Genomic DNA, 19517 nt, shown 5'->3' on the forward strand with positions numbered 1-19517 from the left:
ACCCAGCTCTGCTTTTTGAATCCAATTTCTGTCCACTGATCTTCATAATGAGCGTGGATCTGCAAAACTGGAGGTCCCTAAATCTAACATGGTTTTCCAGATCAAATGCTGTCAAAAAGATGACCATACCTAATCCAAACTCTCCCCATAGTGCTCCGTGTGTCCTTTTGTGCATCTTTGCTTGTTTCTGAATTTCTATGGGCAGACAAACAACCCTGCATTGAGATATCGCATCAGACTCTACCCAAACTGAAAGGAGGCATAGGTTTGCTGGACATTCTGCTGTATTGTAAAGCCCTGCACTTTGTACATGTAGTCAGTTGGAGTACCCAGGCTAAGGTAAGGCTTCATTCACACTTGTACGACTCCAAAGTTGCGCAACTTTGAAATGGGTGCAACTTGGATGTGACTTGTGCAAAGTCAGATCCACTGTTGCATGTAAAACATTTAGGGATGACTTTCATGCAACTTTTAAGGGTTAACACTGAGGTATATGGCCCTCAAGTTGCATGAAAGTCAGACCAAAGTAGTGCTTGAACTACTTTGACGTAGCTACGACTAAGTCACACATATATGGATGGCTATCATTGGAAAACATGGAGTACAACTTGTCATGCAACTTTGATGTCCAAAGTCGCATGACAAGTCACAAAAGCGTGAATGAGGTCTAAAACCATGGGTGAGGATAGAACTAATGCATTTCATTGAGGTATAGCTACACATAAAACATAAAACAGGAAAACGCAGATATGCTCACAAATATACAGGGGCACAAAAAGGCAAGCTTGCTTAAGAAGGTTTGGTCACTTTGTGCATGACATGTGTAAATGACCTCCCTAAGTAAAGCATGGATACGGGAAACACAAATTTCAGTGGAAATTAACATTTCCAATAAATTGTAATTTTCTTAATATTAGGAGGCGGCCTGAGAAAATAATAAATAAGCAACTGTAGAAAGCCAGACAGTTTTATGCGCAAAGCAAAATTGCACCTTGCATCACCCACCACCACCATAAATAGCAAAAAGTTTAAAATTTTGACACAAAGACATAATTGCAGCACAAGAAGGGTAATCTCAAAAATGATTGCACTGTATGAATGGTTTAGGATTTTGTCCTGATACAGAGTCCCTTTGATGTTGCAGATGAATACATATTCATGTAAAAATACTTTGTCACTACTATAAAATGTATGAATTTTACACAGCTTGCAATATATTTTAAACTCAGCAACACTATGAATATAAGACATGAGATGCAAAATTATAGACAAACATTTGTAAGACAAGCTTTTTAAACTTTTTTTTTTTTTTTTATGTACAGTGTATTACTGTTATTATAAGGATCTACTTTATTTATATGTCATTTTTGTACCATTTTGGTTTGTAATATCAATTCATAAATAAAAATGGCAACTACTTAAAAAATTTTGAAATATGCTGTGTTTAAAAAAAAAAAATGTAAAAAAAAAAAATGTAAAAAAAAAAAAGCAAACTGCTGCCTTTAAATTAAAACAGAATGATGCTGAGGAAATGAGGCTTGGAAACTCACCAGTTACAATATAAAAAAGGTGGCAGGAGTGAGCTGAAGAAATATACTGTATAAAACAAATGAGTTGAACAAGCCAATCTATTTTTAAGTGACTTTTTTTATTATTAATTTTAAGATGTATATATTTTCTATTAAGGCTCCCTTCACACATGATCACTGGTGGAATTGCCGCAATTCTGCCCTGTGATTCTGGCTGCAAAACTTGTGAAACTTCTTTTGGGCGACACGCGTCCCATAATTTTGTTTGCACGATTGCAGCGCCATTGGGGTGCCATTAGAAGTAATGTCATTGCAAGTGCGTCCCACGTTTTGCAGCCATTTGAAATCGCAGGGCTAAATTGGGGCGATTCCACCCACGATCAGGTGTGAATATAGTCCATGCACATACCTTTCTCTTTCTTCCGGGTTGCATGTCTTGCCAATAAAAAAAAAAAAATATGGTGGAGGTTGCGGGTTAGCAGACTATGGTTCTCTATCGAAAGCTTTAAACTGGTAAACCTGGACTTCTAAAAAGCCAGATGTAAAAGCGAGCATAAAAGTATTGGCTCTCCACAAATAGATGCTGAAGGCTCATTCTCTCTCTACCCATGTTATGCCAGAAGACTGCCAGGAGAAAGTGTGTACATACACAAAATTTACAGAACCTTGGATATTTATATTCAGACTAAAGCCCGGCCATACATGGGTCGAATTCCGAAAGAATTTTATTTAGATAATCGGAATTAAGAATTTTCATTCAAATCTCGCACCATTAGTGGGGCACAGCAACTGCCAATTTTCATGCTGCCATTGGACTTGAGTGAAGTATGTTGGAAATTTTTTGAAAAACTAAACTAATTCCTAACCCATGATGGGAGAAACATGCGAAAAATATAATCAAAAATTAAATGTATATGAGATGTGACCTGGAAAGAAAAGAACATTCCCTGCCACAAAAAATTATTTTCTGTAGCAACAGAATTGAAGGCTTGGTTGGTTGAACTTCGAAATCAATGGTGGCACCATCTAATCAAATTTTCTGATTTGCGAATGAAAATTTGTTCAGAATTCGATCCATGTATGGCCTGCATTAGTAATTTCTCAAACACCATTTAATTGGCTGCAATCAATGCACCTGTGTTGAGAACAAAGCGAGTATGTGTAAAAAACCTGTATGCAATTTACCAGCCTTATTAATAATAGCATGCACTGTATGTTATAAGATACCATTATGGAACCCATGGTCAGAATTTTTGTGACTAAGGCACAGCAGCAGCTTGTATAATGAGCCACTAAAGTAAATAAGGATGACCCAGCATGGCCTGATAAAAATCAAGCAACCATTTGGTATGGGTTACCAAAAAAGCAATCACTTGCCAGAGAGTTCATTAATGCATGCAAAAAAAATTTTAACATGTTTCCAAAGATTGTTTTATACAGATCATCGCATATGTGCATCTTCTTACATATGGACATATGCTATTTAAACAAACATTGGTAGCATCTACCACCCCACCCATAGAAAGGTTAAACACCATGCATTATACACATTCTAATATACACTTACCCTTGAAAAATCAAAATGTGGCTCATATTGACCTCCCATACCATAGTTTGCAACCTGTAAGAGGCAATATACATACAAGCTAAATGTAAAGCATAACTCTAGCTGAACCATTAAGTTTTGAGTAAAGTAGGGAATAGCTAAAACATATGTTAGATATTTTTTTTTTGGGGACCCTGCAGGGTAATACCCCAACTTCAACTTACTTGTCTGGTAAAAGCAATGTTACCGGGACAGCAAAATCAAGGAATGAATTCCCACTGAGGACACAAGAAACCCCCCCCCCACTATCTTACAAATTTTATTGGAAATGCGGTACCACCACAGGGACAGTGATTACAGATAGAAACATACGTTTGTGAGTATGTTGTTTTTACTATTTAAATAAATGTTATCTATGGTAATGCACAAGGTCAGTGCGCCCTCCCTGTTTTTCTATACGTTTCAGCTCTAAGGACATCCATTGTTCTGAGGAGGGCAGCAAGACCTTTGACATTCCATATTCTATCCAAAGGGTTGGCTACACTACTTACACATGGACTAAGCTCCTGAGCGCAGGAGATTGTATTGTACAGTGAGTACAGAAACAGGGTCAGAGTCCTGAGGCTCCTAAACAAGTAATGGTTAAACGAGCAGGGCCCTCTGATTCCTCCTGTATTGAATTGTATTGTAACTGTATTGTCTGCCCTAACATTGTAAAGTGCTGTGCATACTTTTGGCACTATATAAATCCTGAATAATAATAATAATAATAATAACAGCAGCAACTCCACTTTTGCTGAAAAGAACACAATCCCAACTGTGCAATTAATGTACATTGCAAGGATTTTAACAAACTATTGCAGATTGCTACTCATTTCTGCTCTGAAGAAATAGCTCTTTTTAGATCGAGTCTTTTACGTCATGGTTCTAAATGTGAGAGACTGGTTTATTATAAATCATCTGGTGCACTTTCAGGAGTTATGATGAGAAAAGTCAAAGTGTCTGCATCCCTTTAGAAGTGATTATCCCTTTGGGAGTATCTCACACAAAAAAAAAATTGACATTTCTGTTGCAGAGGATGCCACAAACCTGACTTGTAACTTAGTGTAGAGTTTTTTACCCAGGCGGGAAAATACATTTTTGGAGGTGTTCTGCATACCAACTGTGCACAGAATGCACCCAGGTTTCCATATTGCATTGAATGTTATAAAAAATGACAGCTGCTGCAGATTGAAATTTAATAACATTAAATTACAATATGGCTTGCGTAGGCAATTGTAAATGCCACATTTTTTATTTTATTTACAATATTGTTTTCCCACAAAAGTCAAGATACCCTGTAAGTTATCTTGTACCTTCACCAGAGAAAATTTATACAGGTTTTATAATAACATGGAAACTCTGGGAATGTGTGGTAGTATATGCATCTGAGCCTTAATAGTAACTGCATAGTAACAAACAGATTTTACCTGTAACAGTTCAGCAGTGTCAACAGTTAGCCCTGTAATGGCCTGCATGCGCTGGTTCACACGAGCAATAATTGGGTCTTCATACTCTTCCAACCAAGCACTGTACAGAAACAAACACACTTAACAAAACATTGCAAGTGTAGAGGACTAAACCATTGGTTAGATGGAAGTGACTAATAGTTTCAACAACAGGCACAATGAGAAACTTATACCTTTTTAGGAGGTCAGAAGGAACAAGAAAATGAAAGAAAAACTCAGAATAAAAACCATTTTTTCCCATCCAGTAATGTTCACCACCACTGAGCAGTAAAAGGGTGAATAAACCCCAACAATGAACTTCTCTTATATGGTCTTATATCTCTTTTTGTTTATAAAATACACCAAATAAACATTTTGTTATATGTGTTTGAATAGTTAAAATTACATGCTGGTCTTGCCCGATTTTGTGACCCAATACATTTTTTATGCTCTCTGCCGTTGCTGACTGATCAATCACATTGTTCTCTGAGAACTACAGAACCACACCACTCTGTTATGGAGAACAGGGAACTGGAGAAAGTGCAGAGAAGGGCAACCAAACTGATAAGAAGCATGGAGGAGCTCAGCTATGAGGAAAGATTAGAGGAACTGAATTTATTCTCTCTTGAGAAGATACCTTAGGGGTCAACACGTTGCTGAAGGGGAATATGATGCCCACATCCCTGATAATTGGAAACACCTAGGACAGCACAACCTCTAAATGGGACATTAAAGGGCATAGACAAAGGTATATATAAAAATAAAAAAAGTTTATTGGATACACATTAAAATTAAACAAGAATGAATAAAAAGGAGTGAATGTGGTTCAAACAGAATGATACATTCTAAAAGAGCAGGGATAACCATATACTTCTGTCCATAAATAGAGAGTCACCCTTGACTTCTGTCCCTTTGACTATTTGTGGACAGAAGTATATGATTATCCCTGTTCTTTTAGAATGTATCATTCTGTTTGAACCACATTCACTCCTTTTTATTCATTCTTGTTTAATTTTAATGTGTATCCAATAAACTTTTTTTATTTTTATATATACCTTTGTCTATGCCCTTTAATGTCCCATTTAGAGGTTGTGCTGTCCTAGGTGTTTCCAATTATCAGGGATGTGGGCATCATATTCCCCTTCAGCAACGTGTTGACCCCTAAGGTATCTTCTCAAGAGAGAATAAAATTCAGTTCCTCTAATCTTTCCTCATAGCTGAGTTCCTCCATGCTTCTTATCAGTTTGGTTGCCCTTCTCTGCACTTTCTCCATATATACACATACATACATACACACACACCCTTGTCTATGCCCTTTAAAGCCCCATTTAGAGGTTGTGCTGTCCTAGGTGTTTTCTCTCTTGAGAAGAGGAGAAGAGATTAAGGGGGATATGATCAACATGTATAAATACATAAGGGGTCCATATAGTGAACTTGATGTAGAGTTATGCACTTTCAGGTCATCACAGAGGACAAGGGGGCACTCTTTACGTCTGGAGGAAAAGAGATTTAAACTCCAAATACTGTAAGGTTTCTTCACTGTGAAAATGTGGAATAGACTCTCTCAAGAGGGGGTTCTGGCCAGCTCAGTAGATTGCTTTAAAAAAGGCCTGGATTATTTCCTAAATATACGTAATATAATTGGAGACGAACATTTATTGGTAAAGTTGATCCAGGGAATATCTGATTACCTCTTGGGGGATCTGGAAGGAATTTTTCCCCCTGATGGAGCAAATTCGATCATGCTTTGCTGTTTTTTTAACACTGCTGTTCTAACACTGGGAGCCGCAAACTGATGATCTAACCCAGCCTTTTTCAACCTGGGGCACCTTCTGTGTTCTTCAGGGCTACCTTGGCAAAATGCCTAAAACGTTCCACAAGCCTACAAGTGGCTCAGGAATGCTTTTTTGTTAACAAAGCCAAAAGGTTTTTTTACTGTACAGCATTACAACTAGCAGCCAGTGTCCTAAAAACGGATGAGGTCATCAGTTAATAAGGAGCATGTTTGGAGCTCCTTGTTTGTCCATCCCCCACTCCTCTTCCTCAACACTGGGGTCATGTTAGCTAAGTGAGGGAGAGAAACTGAAGAGGAGAAACAGTGGAATACTAGTACCAGTGTGCAAAGGTGCATTTGATGTGTAAGAATAATGTTGGGTGTCCTACATGTGTGGATGTTTATCATTTTAAAGGGTGCCTTGACTGAAAAAAGTTGAGAAAGCCTGATCTAACCGGTACAGTGATACTTTCTTTTTTTTTACTGTACAAGAGTTTAGGTCTACATGTTCCAGCTATGTATTTATGTGTTTGGCTGGCTTTCAAGAACCAAGCGATCACACACCCCTGATTGCTCAGTTCTCAGGGCTCCTTGAGCAGAAAGCTGGTGACCGTCAGTCAGCAGCTCTCTGCTCTGCCCGCCACACTCACTGGAGCGCTGGGCTGTGGAGAGGCTGGGAGCAGGCGAGGTGCCGGTCCAGGCATGTGTGCAGATCCTGACTTCATTGTCGCAATCTTGCCCGAGCACGGACTGGCTCTGTGATGTCAGCAGGCTTCAGCCCGCTGTCTGCTGAAAATGAGCTTTGGCTGTACTTCTCCTTCAAGCCTCGGTTCACACTATGAACCACATATGAATTGCACAGGATCCGCACCGTATTCCTGTTCAATGCACATGCAGTACGATTTCAGCTCATTCAAATCGCACCGCATCACAACAGTCATGCATGCATCAATTTTGGAATCGGACTGAAACCAGATTGCATGGTCGGTCTGTTTCATGTGATCCACTGCAGGCAAACACAGTGGATTTGTGACATGCGTTTGGAGTGCCGCTAAGATTGTACTGGCACCTGCTGCAGATCGCAAAGGGCAGTGCGATTTAAATGTGGTGCAGGAAACATGCAGGATTGCAGGTTGCCCTCAACGCATTCTAGTCTGAACTTTTTTCAGAAGTTTAGCTCTTATGTTAAGTTGATGGCTATGACATATTGATCATTAGAGGGTTTTTTGTTTTTTTTTCCCCCTATTAGGATTAATAAATGTTTAGGATTAACATATTTATTTTTTTACACCAGGGAACAGCATACTTAATTGCTCATAATGCCAGGTTATGAAATATTAAAATAAGCATGGTGAAAAGTTTTACATCACAGTGCACCAAGTCAGCATGCACTGTGATCACAAGACAGAATCATCTCCTTCGCATCTTCTAAATTATTTCGGTACCAAATGATTCCCTTTGCTTCAACATTACGACAACAGGGGTTATCTGGCATATTATTCAGACACTTGGGGGAATTCATAAAGGGTGTCTTAGGAGTTACCTACTGGGGGTGTGTGGAGCCTGATGGGGAACTATTCTCACAGTTTCCCATCAGGTGCACTTCACTTTTGATGGACAGTATATGGGAATGAGCGAATCTATAAACGCTGTTCAGTCCAATCGTGGTTTTAGAAGCCACCCACTGCTGTGTGCTGTCAATGAAAAGTGAAGTGGACTTGATAAGGAACTAGTCACTCAGTTACCCATCAGGCTCGGCACACTCAGTAACCAGTTATTTCTCAAATATGAGCATTGCCCATTCATGGGTAATCCCTTTGTTTTCATTTAGCTTTCGGGCCAGGAATATCCCTGCAGACAGGTAAATGAGGCTGGAGACACAGCCCTGCACAGGAAGCTGTCACATACATGACAGCTTCCCAGCACTGGCACAGCCTGCTTTAAGTACTGGCGTACAGAGCTGGTCTTCATTACTGTGAGCTTCACAAATAGGGAACTGTTAAGAATTCTTTCAGAATTTTTGACAGTTTGTGAACGTGGCAGTAGTAAGAAATACCCGAATTTGCCATGTGTCAGTAATGTTACTGACACAAATGCTTGCCTGAATTAAGAACTGGTATTTTTTAAGGGAACTACTGTCAGAAAAGTGTCATTAGGGCTGTTTTGAATTACTCTGATTGTGGGGTTGAGTTACTAAAACTGTAGAGTGCAAAATCTGGTGCAGCTTTGCATGGTAGCCAAACAGCTTGCTCAATTAAGCTTTGACAATAAAACCTGGAAGCTGATTGGTTTCTATGCAGAGCTGCACCAGATACTGCACTCCAGTTTTAGTAAATCAACCCCTGTGTGTTGCAATGCTGATAAGAAAATTGAAATCTAGTTTAACTGCCTTTCTAAAGCAGAGTTATCACAGCCAACATCAATCACCTGAAAAAAAGAGCATCACAGGTGATGCTATGGCTACCACAGTCCAGGTATGATATTCTAGACATTAAAATACGGGGGTGGCTTAGTTACAATTTAATTTGTATTAGGCAGATTATAAACATTTGCTCCTCCATTTGTGTTCTGGCCTTTGTAAAATAAAGAACAATGTCTATACCCTCAGGAAAAATAAAACAAAATGTATTTTTAAAATTATGTGTGTGTTATTCTACCTTTTCGAAACTCTATAACTGGCTGTGGTGAGAACTCCAGTTTTCGGGTCCCGCACAGTTGCTCTTGCTAACTGTAGAGAAGAAATCATACCAAATAAAGGGTTAATGAATAAAAAAAAAAAAAAATGTGCATGCTTTGATTCAGTGAAATCTTAGACCAGAAAAACAAGGTGGTTTCTGCACATACTGTATATTATATACCAATGATAGAAGGGAGAGGAGTAAAGAAATATGCACCGCCCACCTATGGGACCGTGGCAGACAATATAAGTAAAATAAGTCAGTTAGGACAGTTTTAAATATAATAATTGGCTTTTATTGGTGATACTTGGGTCACATGTTATTGGTGGCACGAGCAGGTCCCTATATAAAGCATTTTTCAACTGCACAATTAACAGATCAGCAAGAAGACGCATCCCACCCTCCCGCCCATTGTCGCAAGCCCAATTTATGTGGTTAGTCCCTTTCTCTCAGAAAGGGCACAGTTTATATATACGTGTATATATAAATATATGTGAACATGTGTTGGTATGACTCGAGCTGTTATGGCTGAGTCAAAAGGTTGTTTTAAAGTGTATGTGGTGTAATTTATATGGGTTACCTTATATAAAATTGGTATATTGAAGTTGTTTTAAATAAATACCAATAAAAGGGTCACAGCCATTTCAAATCCAAAAGGTTTATAGAGCGTCTGTTTATTATTTACTAAAAAGGTTTTGTATGTTATATAAAGTTCTGACTACAGTCCCATTATAATGGCTGCAATTGCTTGTTTCCTGAGAATGCTAGTTGCCTGGCTGTATCTGAATTAATAATTCTGAGTCTCAGACGAGAAACTAACATGCAGCAAATGAAAGCCAGAGAAAGGTCAGAACTTATTTTCTTATACTTTATTCAGGTTTGAGATTCAGAAAGCTTTAAAGCCAAAAGCAGCAAAATAGAATGAACGGTATATTTTAAAATGCTGCAATATAAATAATGATTTAAAATGCCAACACCACAAGCAACAGAATCAAACTCAACCGAGAACTTTTTTTTAGAGCTCAGGAAACAGAGGTTAGTGCCATTTTAGTTTGGTACTAACCAGTAATCACACACAAGGTTTTTATCAAGCATACTGGTTACCATGGTAAATAAATACACACTGGGGCTTCTTGGCAAAGCCATCATTTTGTGCTGCAGAAAGCAACATATGAATAAGAGGTACCCTTTGTGGCATGCAATCCCAGCCAAACCCTTTCTCAACGCTTCATATATGTAATTTACAGATTCAGCGGTCTTGTATATTAACTGAAATCTGTTCATTTAAGATTGCCTTGCTGACCTATGGAAAGCGACTAAATCCAATGTGCAGGTTATAAATACATAAGCTATAATATTCCAGTAACCACCAGACATAATAGCAAGTACATACTTGTGTGGTAAACAGCGTGTTAGCTGGTATAATTTATGTAGTGCATCGAAGAATCGCAATGGGAACCATATAAATAGTACACACACATGAGCAGTAATGCAGACTGTAACACAGGCATTCTTGGTATGGCCCACGTGGGAAAAAAATATCCACTTTCAGTTAGAAAGTGTATAAATTACATTCACTTACAGTAACTTTCATCATGGCAACATTTATAATCCTAGATCTTTACTGATCCCTATAGCTCAGTGGTCTCCAAACTGCTGCCCATTGCCTGCCTTTATCTAGCCCTTGGGGCACTATTCCTCTCATTGACACCAACAATGGGGCATAATTCCTTCTACTGATGATGGGAACCATTTCTTCCCATTGAGACCGATGGCCACTATTCCTCCCATTGACATCAACGTTGGGGCACTATTTCTGCCACTGACACCAATTGGGCATAATTTGTGCTACTGACAATGGGCACTATTTCTCCCACTAACGCCAATGGGGCACTATTCGTCCCATTGACACCAGCTTTGGGACACTATTCCTCCCATTGATACCAACAATTGGGCACTATTCTTCCCACTGACACCAATATTGGGGCACTATTCCTCCCACTGACACCAATATTGGGGCACTATTCCTCCCACTAACACCAGCAATGGGGCACTGTTCCTCCCATTGACATCAGCAATGGGGCACTATTCCTCCTATTGACCAACAATGGGGCACTATTCCTCCCCCTAATGCCAAAGATACATTGTTTGCTCCTGATTATACCAGGATCATTTCTACTCGCACTGACCACAATCCGGCCCCCCTAGAGAGTCTAAAGGCCAGTAAACTGGCCCTTTGTTTGGAAAGTTTGGCGACCCCGCTATACAGTGTGGACGGAAAGTATTCAGACCCCCTTAAATTTTTCACTCTGTTATATTGCAGCCATTTGCTAAAATCATTTAAGTTCATTTTTTCCTCATGAATGTACACACAGCACCCCATATTGACAGAAAAACACAGAATTGTTGACATTTTTGCAGATTTATTAAAAAAGAAAAACTGAAATATCACATGGTTCCAAGTATTCAGACCCTTTGCTGTGACACTCATATTTAAAGGTGCTGTCCATTTCTTCTGATCATCCTTGAGATGGTTCTACACCTTCATTTGAGTCCAGCTGTGCTTGATTATACTGATTGGACTTGCTTAGGAAAGCCACACACCTGTTTATATAAGACCTTACAGCTTACAGTGCATGTCAGAGCAAATGAGAATCATGAGGTCAAAGGAACTGCCTGAAGAGCTCAGAGACAGAATTGTGGCAAGGCACAGGTCTGGCCAAGGTTACAAAAAAATTTCTGCTGCACTTTAGGTTCCTAAGAGCACAGTGGCCTCCATAATCCTTAAATGGAAGATGTTTGGGACAACCAAAACCCTTCCTAGAGCTGGCCGTCCGGCCAAACTGAGCTATCAGGGGAGAAGAGCCTTGGTGAGAAAGGTAAAGAAGAACCCAAAGATCACTGTGGCTGAGCTCCAGAGATGCAGTCGGGAGATGAGAGAAAGTTTTAGAAAGTCAACCATCACTGTAGCCCTCCACCAGTCAGGGCTTTATAGCAGAGTGGCCCGACAGAAGCCTCTCCTCAGTGCAAGACACATGAAAGACAGCATGGAGTTTGCTAAAAAAAAACACCTGAAGGACTCCAAGATGGTGAGAAATAAGATTCTCTGGTCTGATGAGACCAAAATAGAGCTTTTTGGCCTTAATTCTAAGCGGTATGTGTGGAGAAAACCAGGCACTGCTCATCACCTGTCCAAAACAATCCCAACAGTGAAGCATGGTGGTGGCAGCATCATGCTGTGGGGGTGTTTTCCAGCTGCAGGGACAGGACGATTGGTTGCAATCAAGGGAAAGATGAATGCGGCCAAGTACAGGGATATCCTGGACGAAAACCTTCTCCAGAGTGCTCAGGACCTCAGACTGGGCCGAAGGTTTACCTTCCAACAAGACAATGACCCTAAGCACACAGCTAAACTTACGAAGGAGTGGCTTCACAACAACTCCGTGACTGTTCTTGAATGGCCCAGCCAGAGCCCTGGCATCTCTGGAGAGACCTAAAAATGGCTGTCCACCAACATTTACCATCCAACCTGACAGAACTGGAGAGGATCTGCAAGGAGGAATGGCAGAGGATCCCCAGATCCAGGTGTGAGAAACTTGTTGCATCTTTCCCAAAAAGACTCATGGCTGTATTAGATCAAAAGGGTGCTTCTACTAAATACTTAGGACCATGTGATATTTCAGTTTTTCTTTTTTAATACATCTGCAAAAACGTCAACAATTCTGTGTTTTTCTGTCAATATGGGGTGCTGTGTGTACATTAACGAGGAAAAAAAATGAACTTATATGATTTTAGCAAATGGCTGCAATATAACAAAGAGTGAAAAATTTAAGGGGGTCTGAATACTTTCCGTCCCCATTGTAGATGGATCATTGGTCCTTTACCTTCACAGGCTGCTTTTTTTTTTTTTTTTTTTTTTTAACTTTAGGTACATGGACCAAGCCCAAAGTGAGCCAAGTTTGTACAGTCTGTCTGTTGCTATCACGCTAAAGGGATTTTGCCTCAAACGCCAACATGGCTCCAAGATATTCAACCTCTGTCAGAAGAGGATTCCGATGTGAACACAGAGCCCAAAGTAAAACAAAATCAGACAAATACATCAGAAATCAGAAATACATGTAGGAGGCTTGATGACAATATCTTTTAGATTAGAATTAAGACTTTATTAGCCATTCCTTTCCTACATATACCGTATACTACTAGATGAGTGGCTTATTAGGGGTTAATAAGCAGATTATATATGAACACTGTGTTAAAACAACCTGTATCTGGTCCTTCTCTGTATATTGCACATCAGAATCGCCCTTTACACTGCACTGTGTTAGTTCTGGAATACCGCTCCTATCCTTCTTTTCAAAGGAGGAAGGTCCCTATATAATGATTGTAATCTTTTGAGGTGAGCAAAATGTATACTGTACCGAGTTCTCCTAGTTAAACCTCTGTAAATATTATACAATTACACTGTCACCAGGACTTAAGCATTTGAGAAATCAGCATATCAAAGTTAGCTGGAAAAAAAAAAGTATCAGCAGTATTCTGTTTATCATGATTAATATGCAAGCAAACCCATCAACTGTGAACTGGTATCCTACAATTCTTCGATCTGTCCACTAGATGTCAGGAAATTACTGTTTATGTAAAAGAGGAACCAGTCAGCTCTGCTCTGTATAAATAGACATTTATCTTATCAAAATGTTGTAAATTGTCTAGCAAAATATTAGAAATACTGGCAATTATTGTCCAATAACTAGTGCTATCCAGGTGATTTACACAGAACCCATTGTTGGTGCTCCTGCAGCAGACACCATACATGTCAAACTGACAGCCAACCCCAGAGATTTTTTTAGAGATAAAGTGGCCAAGGTAAAGGAGTAAGACCAATATATACGAGGCTCACCAAAAGGTACTTAATTTAAAGTTTTTAATTTTCAATACCAAAAGTACTAAATCAAACAGCTTGAGTATTAAACCAAAGTTGTAATATACTACAGTCTACCAATCATTAGATGTGATTGCTGCATTCGTTTTCTTTTAGACTTTTTTCCCCCCTCCGTTTTCATCTGGTGATCTGGCCAGTAACACACCTGTATTAGTGTGCCTACACTCTGAATGAAAGAGCACAGAGACCCCTTGTGCGTTGTTAATCTGGGGGGGGACACTGAGAAATTGAAGCTGAACTCCAGCTAACACTTTATAAGCAATTACAGGTTTTTTTTCGGTTTGGGATAAAGCTATATATACACACACCAATAAAACACCATTTGTTCCATTTGTGTGTATGCGTTTTCTGACATTATTTTGTAGCTATTCTTTCTTGGAATGTTAAGGATAAGATGTCCATGATCATTTCTGCAAGCAGAAAACCTAGGGCTACTTACACAATAAGCATTAAGCCAGTGTGCATCCAATCCCAGAGTGTCAGTGCACCCGCAGCATAGTCACACCCTTCTCTACAAAAACCCACATTATAGAAGATGCATAGGAATTACTTACTTTGGGCTTTGCCAGCTCTTTAATTCGATTAATCTCTTCACTGCTTAAAACATCAAGATATCGGACAATGCGAGGACTATCCCACTCATCTTCCTCCTTAATAGGACTCAAGATCAATAATGGGTTTCGGTCTCCATCATGATACCGACAGAAAAGCCTCTTCTGCCTTTTTGGAGTCTTTAAAAAAAAAAAAAAGTTAGAGGTACAATGTTAGAGGTAATTGTAATTATTACAATTAACCTAAGCTATATATATATATATATATATATATATATATATATATATATATATATATATATAAATATAAATAAACAGTGGGGGTTATTTACGAAAGGCAAATCCACTTTGCACTGAAAGTGCACTTGGAAGAGCAGTCGCTCTAAATCTAAGGGGTAGATCTGAAATGAGTGGAAGCTCTGCTGATTGTATCATCCAATCATGTGCAAACTAAAATACTGTTTTTTTTATTTTCCTTGCATGTCCCCCTCAGATCTACAGCGACTTTACGTCCAAGTGCACTTGCAGTGCAAAGTGGATTTTCCTTTAGTAAATAACCCCCAGGATCTCACAAAATGGAGTACACCCTGCACATTTTGTAAATATTTTACTATATATCTTTTCATGTGACAACATTGAAGAAATGACACTTTGCTACAATGTAAAGTAGTGAGAGTACAGCTTGTATAACAGTGCAAATTTGCTGTCCCCTCAAAATAAATCAACACACAGCCATTAATGTCTAAATCGCTGACAACAAAAGTGAGTGCACCTCTAAGTGAAAATGACCAAATTGGACCCAAAGTGTCAATATTTTGCGTGGCCACCATTATTTTCCAGCACTGCCTTAACCCTCTTGGGCATGAAGTTCACCAGAGCTTCACAGGTTGCCACTGGAGTCCTCTTCCACTCCTCCATGACGACATCACAGGGCTGGTGGATGTTAGAGACCTCGCGCTCCTCCACCTTCTGTTTGAGGATGCCCCACAGATGCTCAATAGGGTTTAGGTCTGGAGAAATGCTTGGCCAGTCCATCACCTTTACCCTCATCTTCTTTAGCAAGGCAGTGGTCATCTTGGAGGTGTGTTTGGGGTTGTTATGTTGGAATACTGCCCTGTGGCCCAGTCTCCAAAGGGAGGGGATCATGCTCTGCTTCAGTATGTCACAGTACATGTTGGCATTCATGGTTCCCTCAATGAACTGTAGCGCCCCAGTGCCGGCAGCACTCATGCAGCCCCAGTCTATGACACTCCCACCACCATGTTTGACTGTAGGCAAGACACACTTGTCTTTGTACTCCTCACCTGGTTGCCGTCACACGTGCTTGACACCATCTGAACCAAATAAGTTTATCTTGGTCTCATCAGACCACAGGACATAGTTCCAGTAATCCATGTCCTTAGTTTGCTTGTCTTCAGCAAACTGTTTGCAGGCTTTCTTATGCATCATATTTAGAAGAGGCTTCCTTCTGGGGCAACAGCCATGCACACCAATTTGATGTAGTGTGCGGCATATGGTCTGAGAATTGACAGGCTGACCCCCCACCCCTTCAACCTTTGCAACAATGCTGGCAGCACTCATGCATCTATTTCAAAAAGACAACCTCTGGATATGACACTGATCACGTATACTCAACTTCTTTGGTCGATCATGGCGAGGCCTGTTCTGAGTAGAACCTGTTCTGTTAAACCGCTGTATGGTCTTGGCCACCGTGCTGCAGCTCAGTTTCAGGGTCTTGGCAATCTTCTTATAGCCTAGGCCATTTATGTGTAGAGCAACAATCCTTTTTTCAGATCCTCAGAGAGTTCCCCATGCCCTGCCATGTGCCCTGTGATGTGCCCCATGCCCAGCCATGTGCCCTGTAATGTCCCCAATAACCTGCCATGTGCCCTGTGATGTGCCAATGCCCTGCCGTGTGCCTGTAATGTGTCAATACCCTGCCATGTGCCTGTAATGTGCCCTATGCCCTGCCGTGTGTCTGATGTGCTCTGCCGTGTGTCCCATGCCCTGCCATGTGCTGATGTGAGCTCCATAATCTGCCCTGTGCCCTGCTGTGAGCCCTGTAAAATGCCCTATGTTCTGCTGTGTGCCCCATGTTCTGCTGTGTGCCCCATGATGTGCCCCATGTTCTGCTGTGTGCCCCATAATGTGCCCTATGTCCTGATGTTTGTCCTTTACAGGGCTCACAGCAGGGCATTGGGCACATTAATGTGGCACATGCCCTGCCGTGTGTTCCTTAATGTGCCCCATGTTCTGTATTGTGCCCTGCTGTATGCCCCTTGAGCCCCATGTTCTGCTGTATGCCCAATGATGTGTCCCATGTCTTGCTGTGTGCCCTTCGATGTGCCCAATGTTCTGCTGTGTGTCCTTCGATGTGCCCAATGTTCTGCTGTGTGTCCCTTGATGTGTCCTGCTGTGTGTCTCTTAATGTGCCCCGTGTGCCCTGCTGTGAGCCCTGTAATGTGCCATGTGCCCCATGCCCTGCTGTGAGCCCTGTAATGTGCCCCCCTGTGTGTCCCTTGATGTGCCCCATGTTCTTCTGTTTGTCCCATGTTCTGCTGTGTGCCCCATTTTTTACTGTGCACTCCATGTTCTGCTGTGAGTCCTTATTATGTTCCCCATGTTCTGCTGTGTGCCCCATGGTGTGCCCAATGCTCTGCTGTGAGTCCTGTAACGTTCGCTGTACTCTGCTGTATGCCCCTTGTGCCCCATGTTCTGTTGTATGCCCGATGATGTGCCCCATGTTCTGCTGTGTGCCCCATAATGTGCCCTGCTGCCCCATGTAATGTGTCCCATAATGTGCCCTGCTGTCCCCCCTGTATTGTGTCCTGACCTCCTGTGCTCTGCCCTGCTGCCCCCTGTACACTGCTTATCTCCAGTTAAACCCAGAATTGAGCATCTGCACAGAAAATAAAGCTGTAGATCTGAACATTATTTCTGGGGTTCCCCGAGATCTCAGACTTTTTGCCAGGGGTTCCCTGACAGTAAAAAGGTTGAGAAACACTGCTCTACATCAAGGTAAAAAAAACTTCTGTGTGCAGATACTAGGCTCAGACTGTGCACAGGGCCTAGACGTGTCCCCAACTCCCACCCCTCCCAGTGTAAGCCCTGTCATTCAAATTGCAAATGCCAGTGCATCCAAGTCCCCAAAACTATTGGTTTTTCTGCCAGAAGCAATTTATGCATTTTTAATGGAAGTTTTCTAAGGTTACAACATTTGTTTTATATACCCATAACTAAGTGCATAAACTAAGAACATAAGGCAATAATATTTAACAGCTACTGTCTCCGTTACCATTCTCACTCCCTCTCCACGGCACAGAGCTTCATAGGTCTCGCGTTCAGGCAAATAATCTTGAGGCCTGGTGTAGACATCAGGGCGTGAGTTTTCTGGCTCGGTGTCTAATGTCTTGTTTACTTTCTCTTCACTTCTCTCTTTTTCTAGCATCTTTTCAAAATATCTGAGGTTAGTACCAGCTCGGTCATGGTTTGGATCTAGAATAAAAAATAGAAACTATGTTTTAGAATCAAAACCACCTTACACCCCCTTCCTCTTAGGCCACGTTTCAATTTTCAGTGCTTGGTCATACAATAGTGTCCCTAAAAGAGTTTATCATTTTTTTGAGACAGGTAGAGCTTTGGTTTGGTGGTTTCTAACCACTTGGGGGACCTGCCGCCCGCAATGTACTGTGGATGGGCGACATGCACAGGCAAAGCAATGTACCCATACATCGCTGCCTGCTATTTTACGGGTTTAGGGCACCCCCCCCCCCCACCACCACCACCAGCACCTGCTGTGAGCCAGTCAGCAAGTCCCAGACAACAGGGGCGTAACTACCACCATAGCGACCCATGCGGGCGCTATGGGGCCCGCAGCCGAGTGGGGCCCAGTGAGGATAAGAGCACTGCCGGCACAGTCTCCCAGCCAGGGGTAGAGAGAGGAAAGGAAGAGGCGAGCTGTCCGTATCAGCAGAGAGCTGAATTGCCTGATGTAAGAGCTTTCATTAGAACTTCCAGTGTATAGCTCCACCTTTTGGCCTGGTGCCTTTGATAGGCAGAACACCGATCCAATGCGGGACATGTGACGTCATCAAAGGCGTCGGGCCAAGAGGTGGGGCTATGTGACGATGAGCCCGGGGAAGACAGGAAATTCAAAATGAAAGCTATTACAGCAGGCAATCCCGCTCTCTGCTGATCCGGGTGGCTTGCCTCTTCCTCTGCATAGGTGGGGCTGTATGGGGCACAGGCAGACCAGGCTGTATTGGGCACAGGTCACACTGTATGGGGCACAGGTCACGCTGTATGTGGCACAGGTCACGCTGTATGTGGCACAGGTCACGCTGTATGTGGCACAGGTCACGCTGTATGTGGCACAGGTCACGCTGTATGTGGCACAGGTCACGCTGCATTGACACTAGGGCAGCTGTGGGGGGGGGGGCTGTTTGCAGGGGGGCCCCATACAACATTTTGCTATGGGGCCCTGCTATTTCTAGTTACGCCCCTGCCAGCCAAGCATTCATGGCAGCGACCTGCTGATCGGCTGTGTACAATCACAGCCCAGAGCTCTGTTAACAGTCAACACAGAGCTCTGTACAGAGGGAATGATCGCCCTGTTTCTCATTCCTGCAAAGCAGGGATGAGAAACTAAGAGATCTATTAGTAAGAGCAGTACACTTTACACATATTGCACATAGTTAGGCACACATTTAACCCCTTGATCACCCTAGATGTTAACCCCTTCCCAGCAAGTGTCATTAGTACAATGACAGTGTATAATATTATCACTGCAATAATGTCACTGGTGATGTCCGTGGCAGTTAGTCAGTTCTCCCCAGCATCAGTTAGTGTCAGATTTCCCGCTGCAGTATCGCAGTCCCATTATAAAAGTCTGGGGTTTGGGTTCCTGGAGGACTGGGCCGACTTCTCAGTCGGTCACCAGTGCCATAGAAGGGACAGACTGCACCTAAATGAGGAGGGTGCAGATGTGCTGGGAGTAAAGATGGGCAAAAAGTT

At 41.6% G+C, this 19517-nt stretch overlaps 1 protein-coding gene across 4 annotated transcripts in view; it reads right to left on the minus strand.

The window, feature by feature from the left end:
- The window catches only part of P4HA2 (prolyl 4-hydroxylase subunit alpha 2), a 178091-nt gene that overhangs the window by 55301 nt on the left and 103273 nt on the right, over positions 1 to 19517 (minus strand). For all 4 annotated transcript variants that reach the window (XM_073620678.1, XM_073620676.1, XM_073620677.1 and 1 more), the window contains 5 exons: positions 17800 to 17999; positions 14508 to 14684; positions 8994 to 9064; positions 4545 to 4644; positions 3097 to 3150 (listed from right to left, as the gene is read on the minus strand). In XM_073620678.1, the coding sequence (XP_073476779.1) occupies positions 3097 to 3150; positions 4545 to 4644; positions 8994 to 9064; positions 14508 to 14684; positions 17800 to 17999 (602 nt within the window). The remainder of the gene's footprint in view (positions 1 to 3096; positions 3151 to 4544; positions 4645 to 8993; positions 9065 to 14507; positions 14685 to 17799; positions 18000 to 19517) is intronic.

The sequence above is a fragment of the Aquarana catesbeiana genome, linkage group LG03 (assembly GCF_042186555.1).
Source record: "Aquarana catesbeiana isolate 2022-GZ linkage group LG03, ASM4218655v1, whole genome shotgun sequence".
Taxonomy (NCBI): domain Eukaryota; kingdom Metazoa; phylum Chordata; class Amphibia; order Anura; family Ranidae; genus Aquarana; species Aquarana catesbeiana.